At 36.2% G+C, this 25,724-nt stretch overlaps 2 protein-coding genes and 2 long non-coding RNA genes across 10 annotated transcripts in view; 3 read left to right on the top strand and 1 right to left on the bottom strand.

Moving 5' to 3' along the window:
• The window catches only part of LOC147838945 (uncharacterized), a 1,276,407-nt gene that overhangs the window by 745,797 nt on the left and 504,886 nt on the right, over positions 1-25,724 (top strand). The window lies entirely within an intron of this gene.
• Positions 808-16,732, bottom strand: LOC100001479 (glucose-dependent insulinotropic receptor). 5 transcript variants are annotated; one of them, XM_087301823.1, is made up of 3 exons: positions 16,171-16,732; positions 6,578-6,731; positions 808-2,788 (listed from the first exon to the last, which is right to left on the bottom strand). In XM_087301823.1, the coding sequence occupies exon 3, from the start codon at positions 2,184-2,186 to the stop codon at positions 1,056-1,058; it is 1,131 nt and encodes a 376-aa protein (XP_087157949.1). In that variant the 5' UTR covers positions 2,187-2,788; positions 6,578-6,731; positions 16,171-16,732; the 3' UTR covers positions 808-1,055. The 5 variants fall into 5 exon arrangements, with proteins under 5 accessions (XP_087157949.1, XP_087157948.1, XP_087157951.1 ...); XM_087301822.1 differs by having other exon boundaries at positions 6,606-6,731; XM_087301825.1 differs by having other exon boundaries at positions 808-2,688; positions 6,606-6,731.
• On the top strand, positions 2,787-11,130 carry LOC141379897 (uncharacterized). The gene is made up of 4 exons (XR_015520579.1): positions 2,787-3,507; positions 6,629-6,742; positions 6,967-10,468; positions 10,696-11,130. It is a non-coding gene; the product is annotated as an uncharacterized LOC141379897 (long non-coding RNA).
• Positions 16,262-25,724, top strand: part of slc25a14 (solute carrier family 25 member 14) — a 33,677-nt gene continuing 24,214 nt past the window's right edge. Inside the window, 4 exon segments of one of the 3 annotated variants that reach the window (NM_200164.2) lie at positions 16,262-16,422; positions 16,992-17,090; positions 17,701-17,839; positions 22,305-22,399. In NM_200164.2, the coding sequence (NP_956458.1) occupies positions 17,027-17,090; positions 17,701-17,839; positions 22,305-22,399 (298 nt within the window). In that variant the 5' untranslated portion in view covers positions 16,262-16,422; positions 16,992-17,026. 3 annotated transcript variants of the gene reach the window in all.

Raw genomic sequence — 25,724 nt, 5'->3', positions numbered from 1 at the left:
AGGAAAATGAATGAATGAATATTTAGGTTTAAATGAATGCATCCATCTTGATAAAACCCATGTTATATAAAATTGTATATTTTATTTGTACTATATTGTTTATAATTATTACTGCACAGAATCAGTTTCAGAATGAACCGAAGTGAACAAGTGGACAATAAGGATGAATAATCTCACTGACCAATCACTCAAATTCATTCATTCATTTTCTTGTCGGCTTAGTCCCTTTATTAATCCGGGGTAGCCACAGCGGAATGAACCACCAACTTATCCAGCAAGTTTTTACGCAGTGGATGCCCTTCCAGCCGCAACCCATCTCTGGGAAACATCCACACACAAATTCACACACACACTTATACACTACAGACAATTAAGCCTACCCAATTTACCTGTACCGCATGTCTTTGGACTGTGGGGGAAACCGGAGCACTCGAAGGAAACCCACGCGAAGGCAGGGAGAACATGCAAACTCCACACAGAAACGCCAACTGAGCCGAGGTTCGAACCAGCGACCCAGTGACCTTCTTGCTGTGAGGCGACAGCACTACCTACAGCGCCACTGCCTCGCTAAATCACTCCTAAACTGCTGTCAAATCTGATTTTGAAATGTTAAACCCAAATATCCAGAATATGTCAGAATTTCCTCTTCAGTTTGTTTGCAATGTCTCCCTTAGATGTCTACTAGCTATAATCTAATACTGTCAAAGTAAATGGTTTGTTTAGCTTTCACTCTGTATAAAGCTTTTCAATGTATTTTTTTCTGTTGTGAACAAATACATATTGCATAATAATTGACAAAAACACATGTTGAATATGTTTGTTTAATGCACAAGTCATTTATATTACAATTGGAAAAAAAACTATTGGGAACAAAGTGCTTTGGTTACATTTCAAAAGTAATGTGTTCATTGCAGGCGGAGAAGGAAAGCAAACAAATGTGCTGTTTTATTTCGACAGATACTCTGGGCTCCACATCCATTAAGAGACTTTTACAGTTTCCTCTCAACAGCGGACTAAAAGGACAATCCCACTCTGTTTGGAATATTTTCCGGATGTTATTCCGGTATTGTGACAGACCCACAGTAATTTAACTGCGTGGCCAGAGTCTTGTCATGAAACTTGTCAGCATGTGCAACGGTCAGGTGGTCTTTTGTGCGTCCGTCCCCTCCCTTGGAGCGCCTCTCACGACAAAACCCTGCTTTGATATAAGCAAAGAGTTCACAGATCTGGTCCCTCACCTCTCGCTGCCAGCAGGCGTACACCAGGGGATTGACAAGAGAGTTTGTGGTTCCCAGCAACCACAGATGGTTCTCCAAAAAGTAATAAAGTTCACAGTCTGGACATGAGACCTGCACAATACTGACCACAAAAAATGGACACCAGAAGAGGGTGAAGCATCCAACCAGCACGGCTACAGTCCGCAGGGCTTTTACGTGACCCCAATAACGGCTAGACGTCAAAAACCGTGAACTTGCTTGCTGGGCACGGATGCGCTTCTGGTGGGTGCAGGCGATTTTTAGGATATCCATGTAGAAATAGATGAAGACTGAGAGCAGCGGGAAGAAAAACATGCAGAAGACCACAACAATGCTTTTGGGCTCGATGACGGAGAAGAACGTGCAGACCTTCTGATAGTTTTCCTGCTGCATCGGTTTCAAAATCCCAGGAGAAAATCCCACCAGTGATGAGAGAATCCAAGTGAAGACCAGAGCCCCTGTGATCATCTTCTTATTCATTAACTCCGAATAGCGGAGCGGCAGTTTTATAGCCATGTAGCGATCCACCGAAATCATGAACATTGTTAGGATGGAGGCTGCAGTCGGAGCCATGATGAAAGTCATCCGGAACAAACAAATGCCCTTCTCCATTGAGGCCGTTGTTCCTTGGAGAGCATCAGTGGCGATGCCTGTAATGGCTACACCGACTAGAATGTCTGCAATGGACAGGTTTAAAACGAAACACCAGCTCTGGTAGCCTCTTTTGCGGATGAGCATGATCAGAGAAATGGCAACTAGAAGGTTGGTGGAGATGATCAATATGGATCCCACACTAAGAATACAGCCAGTGGTCACTACTACTCTTTCAATAACAGCGGGAGTTGTGAGCTCTGGACTGGGTGATGTTACTCTGAAATTCTCCTTCATAGTTTGCAAGGAAGTCTCCTGAGTCAGGTTGAAAGCGATCATTGTTGCATTAATAGCTAACCCAAGAAGGTTTTAAGAAGAGAAAATAGACACAAGGATGTTGATGTTTCTTCATTCCCATTGGGGAAAGCACAACATATTCCTTTTTCTGCTGTTGTATTTTCGTTTATCTGACCCTTGTTCTGCCTGGCTGTCATCCAGGTCCCATCAGAGCATACTTCCTACTGTGAAGAGACTTTATCCATGTGAATTTGATTATGATGAAATTTCAACCTAACCTTATTGAAGTACAAAAACGGCTCTTGTGAAATCCTTATCGTTGGCTCTTCGTTAAGAAAGATCCTGAAATCACATCTCAATTTCCAGATGTTCAAGAGTGTTCCCTGCCTGAAACTGTAACCAGAAGTAGACAAACTCCTTTCCCCATTCTTCTCATTGTAGAAAAGCCCAATCGATTCAACAGAGAACACGACCCAACTGCAGAGAAGATGTCCAAAGATTCCAAACTTCCTTTCATCGTCTCTTGGGATGTGATTTTCCCGTCCTTAGGATGAAGACAAAGACCAGAACTTATTCAAAATGTGTACATTTTGTCTGCTGCATATCTGAGATGTCTTTCTACCAGCATGGGATCGGTCTTCAAACTAAAAGGGGGAAGAGAAACTGATGAACACGGACAGAGGGTTTGGTTTGGAGAGTGGGATGGGAGGTGGGTGGACACTAACAGCGTGACTGTGATTACTCATGAGTGAACTCTGAATAAACAGAATCACTCATGGGTGAATAAACATTTACCATATCCAAACCCATTCACACTTTATCATAGGAACCAGGGTCATAAGACAGATCAGGACATATAGGAATCAGTTAATTCCACAATAATGCGCTGACCTCTTTCCTCTGGAGTCATGTGAATAAGGCATTATTGTTTTGAACAATCTGAACACAGTCATTCATAACACGGAAAGATCTTTTTATGTCAATGCTACACAATAAAGCCCGGCTTTCAGCGGCTCAACAATGTGATGATGTTTTTCACCCCTACTAGACTGTTCACTGCTATTGAAAGCCTATTTTGGTCAGCAGTTGTTGCTACACTCTGGCCACAGAAAGCTTTTGGATGTGTTTTGGGCTAACTGTGCCCTGCCCTTACCTACAAATCACTGCCCATCTTTACCTTCAGCTGGCTTAAGAAGGAACGCCTTGGGCTTTTCAAAGGACCACTAAAGATCCTTAAGAGCAGTGGGCAGAAGATGTCTTTAAAGGGGAAACTGCTTTCCATGTTTTTGTGCTGTGCCTACTGTTTAACTTCACTCTTCTGCCTTCACCCAGACAGACACAACTGTGTCTCCAATGGTGCCAGGTGAGATTTTGATCATTTTGATATACTTACATTGGAATTTAGGGTATGGTGTATTAGAAATGATGAGTTTGTGTCTAACACACTATGCTACTCCTGAAACAGCTTACACCAGTATTATGTTTCAAATGTATTATGTTTTTTTTTGCCAGGAAATGAGATCACCTTGTTAGTGTAAAATTAGACAGAAGCGTCAATGAGGTCAAGGTGTCTCATTGTACATTTACATGTCTATGATCTAGAAATGCTAGAAATATCTAGAAATTTTGCATGCCAGGCCAGTATAGGCATGTGATGATAACCGTTTTTAAGGTATATTGCGGATTGGAAAATTCAAGGTTTTAAAAATGGCAAGATTTTCTGCTATACCGTTCAGTGTTTATTATGTGTAATATTTTTTTTTCCACATTTTTTAGGACAACAGTATCTCCAGCAGAAACGATATCCAAAGATGCTGTTTTAAATTGTAATGAAATCTGTGTTTTAGAAACTATTGAAGACAGCAATGACTTATTTGAATTATGTAGACATGTTTACTGCTCCAAAATATTTTAAATGTTTCTCAAAATAAAATATATAGTGCTCAATGGGGAAAAAGTTTTAGTTTTTTACCCAGAATTATATATATAAAAAAAAAAAAAATTATATATATATATATATATATATATATATATATATATATATATATATATATATATATATATATATATATATATATATATATATATATATATATATATTTTTTTTTTTATTATTTATTTATTTTTTTTAGAGCAATGATCAAAATACAGTGAAACCGTGATATTTTTATCCAAGGTTATCATCCCATCAGAATCTTATACCGGCCCATGCCTAGAGGTGGCCATGTCAGCTCCGACATATAACATTATTGTCTTGGTTGCCAAGTATTCATGCATGCCTGTTCACTGAACATGTAATGACCATCGTTTCACTGTTTTTGCAGATTTACATTGTTGTTGTTTATGCAAAACTAAAAAAGTCATGTTTAAAAGTCTGCATTTTAAGTCTCCAAGATGCTTTTGTTGAGTAAATGAGAAACCTTTTTTGAATTTGTGTAACTATAGATATTCACATGAATCAACTATCAACTACAAAAAAAATCTACAGAAAAAAAATCAGCCCAAAGCACTCAAAAAATGTGGAAAAATATTAAAAAGCCTTTATTGACATGGCTATGAGGTTACCTTGATGAAGGCAGTTGTTTGCTGAAATGTCTAGTTTTAAGGCATAGCCATGTCAATAAAGACTTTTTAATATTTTTTCACAATATTTAAATGCCTTGGACTGATTTTTGCTGTTTATTCTGACGAGTCCCTTACCCAAAGAGCACTGACACATTATTTAAGCTACCCCTGAGCAGTTTTTGTTTTGGATTGTTACAAAACAATGAAATTTTAATGTTAAGGATTTAAAGACGTAGTGTGCACAAAAATTAAATAAAGATGTTTTAATAAATGGAGCAAAAATGTTTAAAATTTTGGATGGAAAGGCCTATATTCACAGGGACTTTTAGCTGCTTTTTCAGATGCTTCCGGTGAATGCCATTATTAAAATTAAGAACTGATTTATTTTAAAACAATAATCTTCACTGCCTGATTGAGATACAGTATGAAGTAGATATCACACCGGACAAAAAGCTTTGCATTAAATTGCATTGTTTGATGCCATGTCTAAAATATACACATTCATTTTACCACAGTATTTTCAATAAAGTTTCTACTCTTGATTTCACTGGTTTAAATGGTCTTTCATCTCGCTTACAGTCAACTTTATCAAATGAAATTAGTGTAGTTTAATAAATAAAAATACTGAAAGTAAATTTACTTATTTGAAAAGAGTTTTAAACTAAGTGTTGAAGGTAATTATAATTAAATACCTCATTACTTCAACTTAAATGGAATAAGTTCACAGTACTTATATAGATTAGTTTTTTTTAACTGGTAACACTTTACAATAAGGTTCATTAGTTAATGCATTTACTAACATGAACTAATCGTGAACATTACATGTACAGCATTTATTAATCATAATTGAACATTTACTAATGCATTATTAACATCCAAGTCCATGCTTGTTAAAATTAGTTAATGCAATATGAGTTAACATGAACTAACAATGAACTACTGTATTTTCATTAACTAACGTTAACTAACATGAACAAATACAGTAGTAGATGTATTGTTCTTTGTTTGTTCATGTTAGTAAAAGCATTAACTAACATTAACTAATGAACCTTATTGTAAAGTGTGACCTTTTAACTCAAATGGTTTGTTGCAATCGGTTACCTCAAATGGTTTGAGTTCTCATTTATTTGGTTTTACTGTGCTAAAATTGCTTCGTTTATTCAAACAGAGTAAGTTCACAGTACTTAGGGTTAGTTTTTTAACTTAAATGTTTTTTTTTTGCTATTGGTTTCCTCGAATGGTTTGAGTTACCTTAACTTTTTGGGTTTTACACTGTAAATTAATTCTAAAGTCTAAATTTAACCAATTATAATTACATTATCAACGATGTAAAAGGAAATAAAGGTGATAAAAGCCACATACACCTCTCACCGAAAGTCTATCGGTGGCTGAAAAACACTTGCCGTGCATATAGCCCATTGACATATGGTGTAGACTCTGGTAGTTATCTGTTGTTGTTTTTTTTTAGAAGAAAAAGTTATATAAGAGACTCAAGAGTGCGTAATGATAGATAAAATGTTGAAGAATTATATTTAAAAGGATCAATTATCCTCAGTGTCTTGGCTATGGGACTCATGGGACTTGCTCATGAGCCATAGAGGGTGTAAGAAAGTGTTGTTTATTCACTTCCCTACGGTGCCGAGAAATGAACCATTGAGTCACACGTACAACTTTTAAACCTTTAGGCCACAGCTGCTCCATAATATAATAAATCCCATGTATGACTGCCGAACTTTAACCAGCGTAGGGTAAAAATGTAGAGTTTCAAGCCTGTTACTCAAAAAAAAAAAAAAAAGACCATACTTCCATACTTTCACATAACTTTTCTTTAAAAGTAACTAAGTAACACATTTAGTAATATAAAGTACCATTGTAATATATATTTTCAATACTGACTGTAACTCTTCTGTGTGTTGCAGGAATCTGTTATCAGTTGTTCAGCAGCTTTACCAGCGTGTGATGAGGCTCCTTCGCACCACTCTGTGACATCACACTCTGTGACATCACAACACACACAGCAAACTAGAGGGAAGGTGAAACCACAATGACCGTTTATAGACTATTTATCATCAGATCAGCATTACTGATATAAACTGCGGACATTTGTGTGTGAGAATACAAAAAAATTCTTAGCATCATTAAAGCTTTAACTCCTTTTACAGTTACTCTGTGTTCACGGTCTTTAAAGGTGCATTTAAATGCTGTAAGAGAGATTTACAATGGGAGGTTAATGACACTTTATGTGATCTCTTTGCAGGTTGAGGTGTTCATTGAATATGATGATGGTGTGTATTTGTGGAAGCACTGCAGTCCTGTTATTAATGGACAGATTTTACAACATGTGATAAGCCATTTATACACTGATGATGTTTATATTCATAAAGAGTAATGCGCAGATGCTGTGTTGAAAGAGGCAAGAGGGGATTTTTGGCTGAACAATGAGATGCTATTATAACTATCTATTGTAGTATTTAACATCCAAAATTAGGTATCGAAAAAACTGACTGGTAAGCTCAGAGGTTTCAATCAAATGGTAACAATTGCAAGGGTAGTTGAAATAAGTAATATATATAAATACTAGTGCTGTCAATCGATTAAAAAAAACTAATTAATAGCACCTTTTTTTGAAAATGAATCGTGATTAATCACAAGTAATCGCATTTAAAAGCCTGAATTTTGTAATTTTTGCTATTCAAATGTAAAATTAATGTAAACTCAAGACTATTTAAATTCAAAATATAATTGTTTGTTAGAATTTTTCTTTAACTTGTAACACAGATTTTTTTATGTAAACAACATATCCACAACAAACCATCAAGATCCTGGCTTGACAGCCATATTTATTGCAGAAATTAAAACACAGGCATGTTAATGCCATTTGAATTTTTATTCAATAATGAATTTCACAATCAATAGTGTTGCTTACACAAGCAAGGATGTTACAGATTTTTTCCGGAAAGCACCATTCGCACATCCATTCCAAAATACCGGTAAATTCTGACATCATTAACCAGAAATTACCTCTAAACGGCTGCCATTGTATTTGTAAACATTTGACTACATTAAAAACTCTGTGGATGCATCAGTATTGTAAACAACTTATATGAAAACGTATAGAGAAACACTTTCGCATGTCGAGATGTACATGATATGTGTGTGTGCTGGCGCTCACGGGCTGTTTCACGGGCACACGCAAAGCTTAAAGGTAAACAAACAACAGCTTATCATAAGCATCTTATCGATAATTATTTACACGGTTGGCAATAAGATGAACATATAAACGTTATCTGACTAATTTCTAGCAGCTAAATGTGTCTGGAAAAAATATTCAAAGGCTTTTATTCTCATAAACCGCGCAGACGTGAATGCGTCTGACTGTTCTGATTGGCTAAAGCAGACGTCTCACGTCAGCACGTTCTAGACGTACACGCGCTCTTTCCAGCAATCTTCTTTCTGCGTTTACACAGCGCAGCATTTTGGTAAATTACCGGTAATCTTACAACTTCTCTTTCCAGGAAAATAGCCAGAACGAATTTACTGGTATTTTCAAAAAGGGCCTGTTCACACATACACTTTTCCAGAAAATTGCCGTTAATTTTCCAGAAAGGTCTGTATGTGTGAAAGGGGCTATTGCAATAAAGAAAAAAAAATATTTCCAAGTTGGATTCGAAGTGGACTGCAAAAAAAAAAAAAAAAACGCCAAAATACAGGCGTTGCAGATATGGAAAATTATAATAACAATAAAATATTGAATACAAACAATTGCACTCATTGTAAAAGTGTATTGCTGTGAGTTGAGAACATTAATTATAAAGTAGAAACAATTTTACTCAGTCCTCCTTTAAATTCAGACAGTTGCTAAAACAGTCCAGTTTTTTCTTTTTGAATGATGAGCGCAATCTCCTGGCAATTAGTAACTTTCTGATTTAGTGGCTACATTTAGGCAGGTTTGTTGCTAAGAAACACGTGCACGCACACGCACACACTGCGCGCAGGACAGGGCAGGCGGATCGACTCCCTTCAGATTTAACACGCATGATCGCTTTCATCAAACTTGCTTAAGCGTTCTAAAGTATGGCTGTACTTTACAAGGATTCTGACACAACAACGCGAAGCAGACACTTGCGTGTAAGGGGGAAACACGTCAAACTTAATGACACATTTGAGGGCTCATGCTGAAAGGCAGAGAAATGCGCTTTCTGACAGCTCGCGACATCATGTCACTTTCTGAGTACATTTACATAAGACACCAATACTCCGGATTTAATATGATTAAGATAACACTCTTATTAGGAATCTACGATGTAAGCAGCGATTTTTGATTATCTTAAAGGACCACCGAGTTACGAAATGCGGAGGTGTTTCTTTCCGTTCGCCATGCGGTATAAAATTCTATTAAAACAGAAGTCGAAAGTTAAAAATGAAACACCCGAAATAGCATAAAACTCTGGAGAAAACGCTGAAGAGCCTTGTGATGCGACATTAATTGTTTCATACTGAAACTTGCCTTCAAAAAGCGCTTCCTTGGTCTTCTTATACATATTTCTTTGCACGTTAAACACACATCGACCACAAGAGGAAATAAAAAAACTGCAACTGCGTTAATTTTTTTAGCGCGTTAAATACTTCAAATTAATCACATGCGTTGGCGCAATAATTTTGACAGCACTAATAAATACATTCTATTTTATCGGAAATATGCAGATTTATACTGAGTGATACGTTCAGTGATGACTGAAATGTGTAAAGATGAAAATGGAATAAACTTACTAAATGTTGCTTACAACTTTGGGCGTCTGATTTTATTTGATTTTTGTTCCATTCGTTGTATTTTGCTTAATACATCTGAATTGAGTTGGCAGATGACATTTGTTACAAGGGAGACGCTGACAAAGGAAGTGCAGATTCAAATGCACGTTTAATAAACAGAGAATGGCCAGAAAGGTAATGTTCACAATCAGGGGCAAACAGGAAATTAATACAGGAATTCCAGAGTCGAATAACAGGCGAATGATCAATACAGGTAGGCAGCAGGCAACACAAACAAACAAACAAACAAACAAAGGCTCGGTACACAGCAGGACAAGGCAAGGAAACCGCATCATAATGTTAATTTAGAATCGTTTGCATGTGCATGGTGCGTGACTGGATCTTGTAGTCCATAAATGGCGGATTTGTAGTCCGTGGAGATCTGCTTAAATACCAGCGATTTGCACAGGCTGGCTCACTGATAATCATAAAAAAAAAATTTATTAATTATTTTTCCTTCAGCTTAGTCCCTTTATCAGGGTTCACTACAGTGGAATGAACCACCAACATATTCAGCATATATTTTACACAGCAGATGCCCTTCCAGCTGCAACCCAGTACTGGGAAACATCCATTTAACTCATACAAGGAGAACATGCAACTCCACAAAGAAATGCCAACCAGCCCAGTCGAGACATAAACCAGCAGCCTTTCTGTGAGGCGACATAGCTAACCACTGAGTCACCCTGTTGCCGGAGATTACATTTTTTAATTTTAATAATTTATCTCTATCTAATTTGTTTTTTCAAACAAGTTTGTGAACCTGAAAAAACATTAGATGGGAATTGCATAGTAAGGTTAGTGATTAACCTGGGATTTACAAGCTATTCTGGCCCTATAACCCTGACACAGCTGCATGAAAGCAGGCTAAATTATAACATATTATTGTTCATATGTGAGCCTGGATAACAAAATCATTTATCGTCTGATTAAATACGCTTTCCAGTGATGTATGGTTTGTTAGGATTGGACAAGGTTTGGCTGAGATACAACTATTTGAGAGCAACACAGTGGCTCAGAGGTTAGCATTGTCACATCACAGCAAGAAGGACAGCTAGTCCCGGCTGTGCCAGTTAGCATTTTCAGTCAGTCATTCAGTCAGTCAGGCAGACAGTTGCTCGAATGCGGCCTCTGGTGTGTTTACGCGAACACAGCGGGCTCAAAAGGCACTCGCAAGATAAATATATGATATGAAAAAGCCTACACATCGGCCTCTCGCGGATTCGCGAAAACAAAAACTGCAAAAATACGTACCTCACAGGACGTATTTTGCGGTCTCCAGAAATGTCCACGGTGCTATATTTTCATATTGAGCCTGGGTTGCAAGCAACAAGCATTTAAACTCAAACAGGCTGAAATCAGCTGATCAAAAATATAGGACCATAGACAAAAATAAATAAATAAATAAATAAAAGACAATAGAACTAAAATTGTCAAAATTGACCCAGTAGTGAGTAACACCTCTATTCAGGTTGATTACTTTAAACACTCATTTCGGCATACTTAATACAAGTGTTTCCAGGAGGCTGGAGGTAACCTTGCTCCATGTGGTTAAGATGGCTTCAAGAAGGTCACCAACGGCCTGGAACTGGCGCCCGTTTTTGTAACTTCCATCCAGGTAAAAAAAAAAAATCCTCAGAGAATAAAATTTTCTTCCACTTTTCAATGTCCCATGTTTGGTGCTCCCTTGCAAATTCCAAGCAGGCAAGCTTGTTGTGTGGGAGAAAATGTGGCCTTTAAAAACATTTTTTTTTTGTTCTTTAAGCCTCTTCTCGAAGATGTCTTCTCATGGTTATTGGGCTGCAGTCAGCATCAGTGAGGACCTTAATTTGGGTTGAGGATCTGCCTGTGTCTTCTAGGACAGCCCTTGGGATCCTCCGGCTCAGTGCAGGTGAAATTTTATTGGGTCTTCCACTTGACTTTTTTTGTCCCATACCGCTCAGGATCTTTTAAGAAATTAAAATGACTGTCTTACTGCATCCAACTTTGACAGCAATGACGCACTGTGAGAGCCCTTTCTTGGGGAGCTCAACAATTCTGCCACTTTCAAAGAGAGAAAGCCTTTTTGCCTTTGCCATCTTGAGATTATGTGTGATACAGGCCAAAGGAAAATGACAGCAAAGCCAGTTTTGCACAAAATTGAGCTATGCACACTGTAAAAAATAAACGTTATTTTACAGGTAATTGTCTGTATTGTTTAACAGAATTTTTTTTTTCATTATACAGTGAAATACCTGTTATTTTACAGATATGTTCTGTAATAAGAAATTCTCACATTAAACTTACAGTTATTGCTTGTTGTAACCCCGGGGAGTTCCACAAACAACTGAGGTAGGATCCAAATGCAGGTTTAATCAGTCATCAGGCAAGCAATGGTCAATACAGTTGCGAACAGGTATATGGAGACAGTCCAGAATCGCAATCAGTAAACAGGCGAGAGGTCAAAAGGCAGGCGGCAGACTAAGATGAAAAGGCTAACAAGGCAAGGGTGAAAACAAGAAAACAAGACTAGGAAAACGTGTTGTAGTGTTACTATAACAAGACTCGGCAATGTGAATGAGTGTGTGTGCTGCTTAAATGGAGTGTGCAATCAGTCTTTGACAATCCTCAGGTGGTGTGAGTGTAATCAGTCTAAATGAGGAAGCAGGTGTGTGTGGGCGAAGACTAGAGCATGTATGAAGTTGAAGTCCATTTACAAACAGATTTGTAGTTCTGCCAGTGAGAATGTTTTCCAGTTACCTCTGGTGGTTAGAGATCGCTGGTGATTGTGACACCTGTATTTGGGTATTACAAGATTTTTTTTTAAAGGAAATTTGATGTATTTTTAGAGAGTAATATTTACAGATTATTCCTGTAAAAACAAGTAAACAAAGTCAAATTGTTTTTTGTGAAGATAAACATATGAAGATATTAACATGAGGTTAATAAAGTAAAATAATAGCCTAATGTTTGTAGGCTGCATATAATGCATGCACTGTAAACTATTAAATGTTTATTTTACTACTCTAACAATGTTGCTATGTGAACTGAGACGATTACCAGTGATCTAGCGGCTGTGGATCATTGAAAAACTACACACGTTACTTTAATGAACTATAACTCCCAGCATGCACCTCGCACACATTGGTTCCTAATTCTAACTAATTACACAGACAGTCAGAAGATCGTTATGGACTGATTTCAAGGACTATAAACTCAGCACACACAGGCACATTGTTTCTGAGTCTTAAACTTATTAGTGAGCATAATGACGTGTGTCCCTTTGCCTTGCCATGTATGTAGGACCCCTTTACTTTGTTAATTTGTTTGCCATCTTTATGCTTGGGATTATCTATGCACCTGTTTGTTCCTGTTTCAACCTTTAATTGCAAGATGATTCTGTTAATAAACTGCTATTTGATCCTCAACTTTGTTGTGCAGGCGTCCTCACATGACACTAACCTTGTTTTTGTTGCTAAACGATGACCAAATTTGTTATTTGTAAAAAATTAAACAGATAACAGTTTTGTATTTTCTCAAGAAAATAGTTTTTAAGTTTAACCTACATATCCTTAAAATATTTGTTCAACTATATTATAATTTATAGTTATATTTACAGTGTTTTATGACAGTGTTTTTCTTCCAGTTTTAAAGGTATGTAAAAGTGGAAATTTTTATGAAATATTTAGAGATTTCATCCATAATAACATAAATTAATCCCTATATTGCATTAATACCATGCATAATTACAGCAAATATCCTTATAATCACATTAATTAATCTGTATAATTACAGTAATAACCTTTTTAATCACATTAATTATCTGTATAATTACAATAATAACCTGGGGTTTGGGGTAGGTTTACGGAAATTTTCTGGCACCCCTGCTACAAAAAAAATTTCTGTTTTTTATGTTTTTTACAGTGTAGTCCTATTTTTTTATTCAGCTAATTAGAGGCTGAGTTGAATGGCAAGTTTCATTTAATTGCCTATTCTCTGTTTTTTGCACTTGTGTTTTTATTTGGTATTTTAAAGAAGTACTTACAACCTCCAACAGTACAAAATGTGAACACTTGAAATGTTTCTCCCAGTCTTAAGATTTTGCTCAGGAGTGTATCTTCATTGAACATGATCTTAATATCCTAATCATTTTTGGCATAATAGAAAAATCTATAATTTTGATCAATACAATTTATTTTTGTCTATTGCCAATAGGTTTGATGAATACATACAATGAGTACGGAAAGTATTCAGACCCCGTTACATTTTTCACTGTTATATTGCAGCCATTTGCTAACATGAATTAAATTTTTTTTTCCTCATTGAGAATAGCAGAGGATCCCAAAATCCAAGTGTGAAAAACTTGCACCTATCCCAAAAAGACTCATGGCTGTATTAGATTAAAAGGCTGCTTCTACTAAATACTGAGCAAAGGGTCTGAATACTTAGTACATGTAATATTTCAGTTTTACTTTTTTAATAAATCTGCAAAAATGTCAACGATTGTGTGTTTGTCAATAAAGCAATGAGGCGCTGTGTGTACATTAAGGAGGGAAAAAAAACTGCAATATAGCTGCAATATAACAGTGAAAAATTGAAGGGGGTCTGAATACTTTCCGTACCCACTGTATATTATTGCAGTTGTTAGAACTATAAGAAATTGCTGATTAAGTTGTAAAGGTTATGTTTGTGAGAATATGGTAACATTATATAGGCTAAAGTCAAATTTAGGCATTTTCTTTTCATGATGGCGTGCCTTTTGATAGGTGATGTAGAAGAGGAAGTATTAATACTCAGATAAGCATTCCAGCATGAAAGAGTCTTTCAGGACAGGTCAGACCCGTTGGCTTTTGCTGACGAGTGTCTGGCTATCAAGTGATGGCATCTGATATTTGTGTAGGCTGCTAGGTTTAAAGATAAACCATGCTCTCACGGTCCTACGCTCTGAAAAAAAAAGTAAAAAAAAAAAGCGTATTTGGTGGTTTAGGTTTGAATTGCATTATGGGATCTTGATATTTCCTCCAAAAGCTTTTGATGATGAAAAGTGACTTGATATTTTCTGTGTTTGGGAAGGTGCAATGGCACAGTGGGTAGTGCTGTCGCCTTACAGCAAGGTCGCTGGTTCAAGCCTCGGCTGGGTCAGTTTGCATTTCTGTGTGAAATTTGCATGTTCTCCCTGTGTTGGTGTGGGTTTCCTCCGGGTGCCCCGGTTTCCTCCACAGTCCAAAGACAAGCGCTATAGGTGAATTGAGTAAACTAAATTGTCCATAGTTTATGTGTGTGAATGAGAGTGTATGGGTGTTTCCCAGTGATGGGTTGCAGCTGGAAGGGCATCCGCAGCATAAAACATGTGCAAGAATCAACAAGAATCAATAAATAGACCCCTGGATGCTATATAATAAAAGGTTGTAAACCAACAGTCAAGTCTGCTGATCAAAAGTAATGATGTTATAAATAATGTTCATTTTCTTGCACAGAACAGTGGCTTTTCTTCTTAAGACCTCAGTGTACATTCAGTATATTGCCAGGAGTCTTGGGTATTCATTTGTTTTGCCTGTGTAAGATTTTTCGACTCTTAAAGCACATTATTTAGTTGTTTACTTTCTTATGAATTACCAAGAGCAACACACACTTTTAAAAAAGTTCTACTAAATAAAAGTGATGGCATGGTGGTTGGCACTGTCACCTCACAGCAAGAAGGTCGCTGGTTTAAGTCTTGGCTGGGTCAGTTGGCATTTCTGTGTGATGTTCTGCCCATGTTGGAGTGGGTTTCCTCCATATACTTCGGTTTCCCCCACAAGTCCAAAGCTTTAAGTGAATTGGGTAAACAAAATTGCCCGTGGTGTATGAGCGTGTCTGTGTGAAAGAATGTTTATGGGTGTTTCCCCGTACTGGGTTGTAGGTGGAAGGGTATTCGCTGCACAAAACATTTGTCAGAATAGTTGGTGGTTCATTTCACTGTAGCGACCCCTGATAAATAAGTAAAATGAATAAATCAATGACTAGAAAGTCACCTACATATAAGCCGGCTTTCTGCAGGTTTCATTAAGTCAAATATAAGACTTTTTAAGACCCCTTAAAGACCATAAAGAATTAAATTTTAGACTTATACAGAGTTAAAGTCTAGGTTTTTTTTTTGTTCTAATGGCCCAGTGTTATCATGAGGAATTCAGCAATTGTTTTTAGTTTCTTTTTTCCCTGATTAGGGAATTTCATTAGGGGAATTTGCAGTAATAAATGTCTAACAGCCATTGTGAACTGTGTATTTGCAACAAAGAATTTAAAAATAAGGTTTCATTAATAAAAAATAGGGTTTCGGTGGGATGTATTGTTGGTCATTGGATGAATGTCGGCCCGACTGAGTTTAGCTTCACTTGTGCAAAGCAAAATTAAGACCTGTTTAAAATGATTTAAGACCTACAAAACAATATTTCTGTGAATTTAAGACTTTTTTAAGGCCTTAAATTTTGTTTTGAAAATTTAGAACATTTTAAGACCCTTGAATGTGAGTAAATCAATATTAAATAAAATTTTCATTTTTGGGTGAACTGTTCCTTTAACTGCATACATTAATACACATAACAAAAATAGCTAACAACTGTTATTATACGAAGCGCCACGCACAATTCACATCTAAGCTGTTCTCTTTAAAATAAATTCGCTTAAATCAAACCTCACTGATTCCTCTTTTATGGACAGGGTGACATTGAAAAGAAGGGGTGTCTAGTTTTTTTCAAACTTCCGGGCGGGAACTTCCGGTCGAGGTGAATTGAGTTCCTGCTAGAAAGGCACATGATGGGAAACTGAAAGCCGTTTGTGCGCTCCTGTCGGAGTTTGACTGCAAAAAGTACAACAATCCTACATGTGGTCGAGACGATGGAGTCCAAAATAAAATAACAGAGTCGACCGAACCACCGGGTCTCAGGTATGTGATCTCAACAGGTGATTTTGACTAAAATATCGCCAAACTCAGTTTAGTACTTTATAATGGTGCGAGTAGTTCTGCTCCACCTGGCTAACACTTACAAGCCGTTAGATGTCCGTTATGAAACCAAGCAGAGCGACCTTCACACTTCGCTTACCGTAAATATAGACCATCTTAGTTACACTAATGCATTAGTTTGCAATGCGTGGCTGTTTTTAATATAAAGCTATGACCTTAAAAAGTTCAGCGTTGCACGGTTTCAAGAAAATAGGCGAGCGCTTGCATGCTGTCACTCAACCTCCTTGGCTTCGGAAGTAGGTGAAACAACACGTCATTTCGACCAATCAGGATCACCGAGAAAAATATTGACAGACGCCGCAGCCAATAGGATTTCCGTAATTTTCCTATGGCGCTTGCAATGAATCTTTAATGCGGCTCGTCTTATTCCGGTGCACATATGTCTTTGCATCTGGGGAGACGGGTTGTGACACAGACGGGTAGCGCTATGTTGTACAATGTGAGGTTAAAAGAGCTGGTTTGCTCTTATTTTGGCTTTCTGCTGTTTTTAGTGGGACTCCATCAAGCCGAAGGGGCCGCGACAGAAATGGCAAACCTGAACTGGAAGCCGTTTGTCTATGGGGGAATGGCCTCAATTGTCGCAGAATTTGGTGAGTCTGTGCACCTGCTGTTTTTACATCATCCTCCTTATAATCTATTGTTAATCACTTCTTTAGGTTTGCACGGCATATTTTCGTAATATTTGTTAATATATAAAACAAAAGTGTCAGTGCAAATTAGTATTTGAGATAAATATATATGTTATATTTAATGTTTTTATTTTGTTTTCACTATTAACTGCTTGTTTACATGTGCAATAATAACTGATAACAAGGTAATAATAATAATAACAACAAGGTTTATTTATACTGTTTGGCACAATTTTATGGAAAATTATAAATGATCAACAATAACAAATATATTCAATGTAATTATTACTTAATTACACCATTATTACTTCTGTCTATTACAACTATTAGTTGCCTTGCTGAAATATACTGTCAGATAGGTTCATACGAGTATTAATTTTAGTATCTCTTTAGTTGGAAGAACTGTAAAACCATTCGTTAGTGCATGAATAATGTTCATCGGCCGAACATGAAAAACAACATTCCCCAAACCAGTGATTGAGCTATTTATAAAGCTAGTGTTTAAAATAGGGTGGAACATAAGATGAGGCAATGTACACACTGAAGTTTATCCTATAATTAAATCTTTCAGGTACGTTCCCCATTGATCTCACAAAAACGCGGCTTCAGGTTCAAGGGCAGACGCACTGTATGGAGGTTCGATACCGTGGGATGTTCCATGCTTTGTTAAGGATTGGACGAGAGGAAGGCGTCCGGGCATTGTACTCCGGGTGAGTGCTGCTTATTTGATTATTCTGAATGGCAACAAATGCTTGGCTTGCACAGTGGATGGTGTTTATTTCACTGTCAGTGGTGTTCAGTATGCCACTCGGGACTTTCGCACAGGGAACTCATTTTTAGGTAATAGCCTTCATGAGAACTACAATTTCCCCTCAGGCAATTTTCCTGGATGTTTGCTTTGTTTCTAGGTATTCCGAAGTGACTTATGCGGGCTATCTTAGCTCAACTGTTTTTGTTGTTTTGTGTTTCGTGATAATATAGATTCAGTGTAGATATTAAGGTTATGAAAGAAATGTATCTATTATGTTATTAAGAAAAGAAAATACAATCTCACAGCGACATTAACATTTGCTTGTAACACTTTAATATACTGTGCCAGAGTTAGACCCTCCTCTGATTTAATACCCTTAAAAGGGGTTTCTATAACTAAAATCACTTTCAGCAGAGTGAACAGGTTAAAAACAGGTGTTTTTCTTCCTATAGTTTAATCGAACTGTGAAAAAGAGTGTATGTGTACTTTCTGATGTTTTCTTTCCCTTTTAAAGGCATATTTGCATCCCCTTACCATGGTTTAACATTTTAAATACAGCTGATAGCTGTAATAAACTCTAAATATAGATGATATTCAGTTCACGAGGTCTGTAGAGGAGCTGAGTCAAGTGAAACTGGCCCACTGCTTTGGCATGAGCAGACTGCAGTCATTCGCACTGGTCTTGTTTTCTATGTCCCAGAGCATCTTGTTTTTCAAAACATCATCTCCCAGATTAATGTGCTGTTTCTTTTCCTGGCCAGAGGTTTATGGTTCATATGTTGCTGTAATTTCCTACTATGTTTTGACCATTTTATGGTAGTTTATGAATAATAATGTTACTTTTATAATGTTATAATGTTACTGTTTATTTATTTTTGCATCTTTTGCAGTAAATTAGAAGAATTTGTTTTAATAGATTTAAATGGACCTAATTTATTTCATGCATTTTATTTAGGGAATATTTTTTTATGTACTGTATTTAGATTAGGATTAAAGTAAAACAAATAAGAGCACCTTATGCTCAATGAAAGAAATTAACGTGTATCATTACTGGGCCTTATTTGGGGTCAACGTTTTTTAAAGTTTTAAAAATAACTATATGCTGACAAGTATTTTCAATTCTTTTCTTGACCATCTTTCTGCCATGAATTGTTTTTTAAGGTTGGGTACTTTTAAGGCTTGTCACAGTAGCACCAGTCTTTTGACAGCATTATTCATATAAAACAGCATTATGATCATGTTTACTTAAGGCACAATGACATCTTTCAACAAGTTTCTTTGCAATCTTTCTATTCCCGTGTTTATACAACAATCTGAAATCTATTTGAATCAGACGTGTCAGTTCTTTTACTGTTTCGGTTTTCCAGTTTGTCAGCAGACTTAAGTGAACAGATTAAACTATTTAAATGACGACAAGGACATCCTTCTAATCACACAATAGGACTTTTGCAAGCAGCAGGAACAAGTGTACTGCATAGAAATGTCCTGTTGGTGCATTATTTTTGCAAACTTTGCATTTCTGGTGACCTAATGTGGCTCATGCATAGTTGCGTATGCAGGTACATGCTATTTTGATCTTTGAGGTCAGTCTGCGTTAGTGTTGTATGATTTACTGATACTAAAAACGTGATACCCTGGCTCTCAAAATGATATGATTCTGCATTTGTTTTTTTACCAGTACTTTTGAGTGACATAAAGATGTCTTTTGAAGAAGCACTCTTTTTATTTATTTATTTATTTATTTTTAATGTATTTATTTATTTATTTTTTTGCTATTTTTTATTTTTTAGTAGGACATCACGGACAGTTAAAAATGCATGTCATGTCATCCACCCATACATTAATATATCTATAAGTAGAGCATCTCATAGCGCAAAGCATAACTAAACCTTTAAATGTCCATACTTAATCAGTCATCGATAAGGTCTATCAATTAAAGGGTTATTGACAATTAATCATCAAGTAATTGTTAGTATCCCTAAATAAAATAAAGGATACTCATTAAAAGGGGAGTTCATCCAAAAACTGAACATTCTGTCACCATTAACCCGCATTTTACTTGTTCCAAACTTTTTTTTTCTGATGTTGAACAACAACATCCCATATTTTGTAGGTAATGTCTTTGGTTGTTGAAAACTTGAACAGTAAATGCTGAATTAAGATTGTTCTTTTGTTTATTATTTTATCATTTTTATTGTCAGACAGCTAAAACATTTCACAAAATGTGTTAAATCAGCTGCACAAAGCGATTGGCATGCTGAAAATCCTATAAAATTGATAAATAAATGTTTGTCATTTATCATAATATTTATCTATACTAAATGATACCAAAAAATATCTTGATAATTTTTTTTGCCATATCGCCCAGCTCTATAAAAAAATAATTATAACATAAATAACTGCTGTTGCTTGGCCCAGGTTTTTTGACAACCAGACCAAAAAAGTTTTGTACACTTCTGTCTATAGTGTATTGTTTTATTTTTAAACAAAGCTGCAACAATTTTATATAAAAAAAAAAAAAAAACACTCTTTTGGAGTGCTGACTATCAGTCAATTTAGTTTTAAAATAGTTCTACTTTTTTCAGCTGACAGCAAACATGGAGTGTTCATTAACAGATAATATTTTTAAAAAAATGCTATTATCGTTTTAGTATTAGTATCCGTATATTTAATTTAAGTATCATATCGAAGTTAACATTTTGGTATTGTAACAACACTAGTCCATGTGCAAGTTAGTTAATGATGCACTCCTCCCTTGTGCTTTGTTTGATGCAGCAACGATCTACTCTTGCACAGCACAAGCCATTTAAATAAACAAGTGTCATAGTGCATCGCTTTCCGAGCCCAGTGTGGAAGCCTCTTTACAACATGCAGTAATTATGGCTTGAGGAAGAGTAAAACCAGCACACTGAACACTGCTGGCCAGTGCAATGCAGAATAACCTTTTTTTTTTTTACTTGTGTTTCACCCCAAAATTTTCATTTTAGTCAACTTTCATATATTCCTATTTTTAATGATCTAAAAATCTAGATTTAGGCAGCTTCAAAGTAATCCAGAGAGTCCAGGGTCTTTTCTAGAGAAATTATCTGTAATTTTCAGGGGAAAAAAGTAGTTTGTAAGTAACGGTTAATGCTTAGTTTGTTTCAGTTCAGGTGATCTGTGTTCATGACCTTTATTTTACAACCTCTCATGAGACCACATGGGTCACTCGTGATAGATTGTTTACAATTCAGGAAAATGAGCACAGTCCAGAAGCTGAATGATTCTTCATCGATATTAATATTTGCTAACTGTTTTAAATGTTTTTAAATGCAGGTCAGGACTGTTTTTTCAGAACAATATGCTGCTGCTTAAAAAGGACAAGTTGTGTTGTATTAAATGTTTGGTTGTGGGTGTGTCTAAATTAGCATGTCAGTCAATATGATGTAATTTAATTTTAAATAGTGTTAACATCTTTATTGTAATTAACCTTGGAGAAGTCTTAAGTACATGAAATACATTTAAAATAAAATCTGCATAATGTTTATGTTTTATCACCACTTGAATGTAAAGAGACGCACACATACGTTCTGACATTCACTTTATCTGATCGTCTAATATTTCATTCTCAGAAGTCTGGTACATTTTTTTTCTTATGTTTATCTTAAGCAGACGTGTCAAACTTCTTTCCTGGAGGGCCACAACCCTGCAGAGTTTAGTTCCAACCTTGCTTTAAAACACTTGCCTGTTGCTTGTAGGTTTCAAAAAAAGCCTGAAGCTTGTTACTATGGGATAGATAAAAATATATGTTTAACGTGATAATTACTTATTATTGATAATTATGTGATAATTATTATTATTGATAATTTAAAAATCTGTAACGCTAACATTACATAGTTTTAGCATTTGCTTTTGCATTTTTAGGCTAATCATTTCAGGCTTGCCTTCAATAGGATTTGCCTGAAGGACTCCATTAGTTTGGTCAGGTGTGTTTAATCAAAGGGAAAGCTAAACTGTGCAGGGTTTGACACCCATGCTGCTCTAAAGAAATAAAGAACAATTTAGCAGGAAATCTATTTAAAGTTTTAAAAGAAAAGTAAAAAGCACTCTATTTCTGTTTGAACTCATTTGCAGAAAACTTTGCATACATGTTTTGCATGATATTGTTATTGACTTTCCTTTTACATCTTGTGAACTTTAGACAAAAAGCATGATATCTGATATCCTTTTTGTTTATTTATTTTTTTTTTTTTGAAAACTCAAAACAATACTGGCCAAATACGTTTCTCTGGAACTTTTTCATTGTTAATCTCCATATAATGATGGTTAGTCATTAGTTCATCGTGTGATGTATTTAGGCCTGTCTTTTAAACCCAACTTTTTAGCCATTAATCTATGTATGGAAGATATGCATTGTCCTAAAGTGGTGTCTTTCCTCTTTGTAGAATTTCACCTGCCCTTCTCCGACAAGCTTCTTATGGCACGATCAAGATCGGTACATACAACACACTAAAGAAACTGTTTGTCAGCCATCCAGAAGGTAAGCTTACAGAAAACTAAAAACACGCTTAGAGCAGCTCCTCGAATCAAATATCTCGTTTGTCATGAGGGGGATGAATGAATTCCCTACTGAAAGTGCCAAACTGCAGTTAAAGTTCACCATTTAATAATTTGGCAGATAATTCGATTACAGATGTCCATGTAAACACAGTCACTTCCTCCCCTGTGTGTGTGTGTGTGTGTGTGTGTGTGTGTGTGTGTGTGTGTTTTGACTCTGAAACTCAGCGCGTGGTCAAATCGACACTCCCACAACCTCCCTCTTTTGCTCCTCCGACACTCCCCCCTAAACAGAGCTGGACACGCCCACTTTTCTGGCTTTTTCCAAAGTAGAGGTGTGAAAACACCCTGCTGAAACGAGGGGGTTTCATGGCCCTTTAAGGCCCCGTTTACACTAGTGCGTTTTAGTTTTAAAACGGCGTTTTAGAATGAAAACGATCCGCGCGCACACTCGCGTTTTACCCAGCGTTTCTGAACAGCTCTCCGTCCACACCAAAACGCTGAAAACGCACATCACGTGACCACACACACACTCTTTGGCAAGCGCTGCAGCATTTCTACCCAGATGAGAGCTCTGCTAGTCAGACTTGTCATCAAGCATCTCCCGCTGGATCTAATCTCACTATATTTATTAAACGGGATATTTCATTCATCTTGTTGTCTTTAACAACATGTTCCCTGACTTTGGTCATTGGAATCTATTACTTGTTCTCAGGTAACGTGTTTTGGCTGAGTGCAAAGATAAGTTAATGATTAATGTAACCACGTACATTCTGTATATTGACTGATCGCTTGCCTTTATTTCCTATAATGTATAAACTTATTGTATGTTATACTTTTAAAATGGCCATTATCAATTATTAAAACTGATATTCAGCAAAAGAGAGGGTATGTTTCGTATTTTCACTGAAATTGAAAGGAGGCAGTTGTTTATCGGCTCCGTTTTGTTATAAATATCCACACAGTGAAGATGACGCTCATATATGCAGCACGACGCCTCAACATTTCTGCTGTCTGTTTAGTTGCTAATATTAAAATGAAAATAGGCAGTTATGTCACGTGTACATTTTATTGTTGAGAAAGTGAAACAACGTGGCCAGGGTGATGTGAATGAAGTTATAAAGTACATTGACTGTTCCCTTTGAAGATTTACCCGTGTCCTCGGTATAGTCTGTTTTCCATATCAAACTGAAAAGAAGAGACTGCAGCCTTGATACTGAACTTAGACGGAGAAGATACAGGACTACTTAATATTGAGGAAAAGCCCCAATCAGAGAGGCGAATGTCTGCAGCCCCGCCTCCATTTTCAGATGTCTCCGTTTTCCATCATCCACACTGAGACGGAGCAGCAGCGTTTCAGAATGAAAACGGCCTCTCCAGCGTTTTCAAAACGCTCCGTTTTCGGCGCTCGAGAACTCCGGCGTAGTGTGGACGGATGGCGTAACCGTAGCAAAACTTATGCGTTTTCAAACTAAAATGCATTAGTGTAAACGGGGCCTAAGATCTTTTATTTTTTAACACATTTCTCTACTGTATAGGGCCTATTATAATATAGCCCCCTCTGCTTTTTCTGAGTGATTTGGACTCTATTTTAATGGATAATTACATTTCAAAATTCAAATTCATTGAAATTATGAAACTTGAACGATATAACAAAATCGAATTAAAAGATTAATAATAAATGCATTTTACGGCCCTGTGAAATTTTATTTATTCTAAGATTTCTGTTATTTCCCATAAAAGTTGTTTTTTGCTATAATTATTTAGCTTTCCATTTTAATGATCTACTTTAATAATCAAATAAAATGACCTAACAAGAAAACGTCATTCATTATTACCATTTAATGTAAGTATTGTTCCGTTGTTATTAAGGGCATGTTATATAAAGGTCTCACGTTGATTTGAAGTGTTCAGTATCAACTGACTAATTTTAGTTGCAGCTTTTACATCTTTATATATATCTTTATTTATACTTATGGCGTTGTTCTGAAACACACTAGTCTATAGATAACATTTGTGAAATAAAAAAATATGTTTATTTTGCTAGTTATTGTTATTAAGTTGTTAAGTTGTAGGATTAATCAGTGCAAGTTAATCCACTTTAAAAACAATAGTCTGTTTTGGTAATCTTCAGTGAAAGTCTGACCATTTGCTTTATCGTTTGGAGTGGTGCTGCTTCTGTTGACGTCAATCTAAGAGCTTCCATAGCAACTGCATATTAAGAACCTCTCTTACGTTTTGCTACGAGGGGTCTCAATTTTCCATTTCAGCAGGAAGTACATTAGCATACTGAAATAAGTCTCATCCTCTTCTGGTTCATGCGGACTTTAACATATTAGTAATAAAATTTCAAATAGTTTTTTTTTTTATTTCACAATTATTATAGTCACTTGAGATGCTGCTGATATTAGCCTTCTTATGCTGCTATTCTTTATTAGAGGTCAGACGATATGGGTTATTTTCTTCCCAATTCCGATATTAACATATTTCTTTATTCACCTTTTATCTAAAAATATTCAACTGGGCATTAATTAGATACGAAAAAGATAACTTCATGTATTAAACATTTATCGAAATGTTTCAAGTAAAAAGAGCAGAAGTTAAAAAACTATTTAAATTACATTTGATTCGATAGTGGATTTTAATAAAAAGAAAAATTGTAAAATGTGTGCATGCTAGTAGGGCTGTGCAATTAATCGAAAATCCGGTTTCAATTTCGATTACGGCTTCTAACGATTATGAAAAGCCATTAATCGAGATAAACAATAATTCCATCATATACCGCCTCCTTTCCAGTTCCACGTGAAAGTGACTGAAATATGTGCTGTAATGTAACTTTTGCAGCATGGGATGCGCATCATTCATATTTTTTAAAGCGCGAAAGAGCACGTGCTGCTGTGTGCGTGCGCGCTGCGCTTAGCCTCGGACAGGTATTGTGTGTGTGTCTGTGTGCGCGCGGTCTGCGCTTAGCCTCGGACAGCAGAGCACACGCACATCTAACGCCATCTTAATGCGAGCGCTTTAATGGTCAAATACATGCACTGTTTAGTGATTATTCATATTAATCCTCATTTGTGTAATAAACAAGTTGAGAATCAAAAGACACGTGAAAGAGAAACCATTTCGGAGCCGCACTATTCTTAAAGTGACAGCGTGCGATATACCTGCTGCTGTTTTTATTATTAATCAAACAAAAGGACAGAATCCACTCACTGCTCTTGACTGAAGGACTTTTGTAGTTAAAGTTTTTTTCTTACAGTGAAGATGCTTAAAACACAGTTTAAACATAACAGTTTTAATAACTCATT

This window comes from Danio rerio, chromosome 21, assembly GCF_052040795.2.
Source record: "Danio rerio strain M-AB ecotype USA chromosome 21, GRCz13ab, whole genome shotgun sequence".
NCBI classification, from domain to species: Eukaryota; Metazoa; Chordata; class Actinopteri; order Cypriniformes; family Danionidae; genus Danio; species Danio rerio.
This window is presented reverse-complemented; position numbering and strand designations above follow the sequence as displayed.

Coding starts and splice junctions, on each gene's coding strand:
- LOC100001479 (XM_087301823.1), bottom strand. CDS start 2,186: ATGATCGCTTTCAACCTGACTCAGGAGACTTCCTTGCAAACTATGAAG.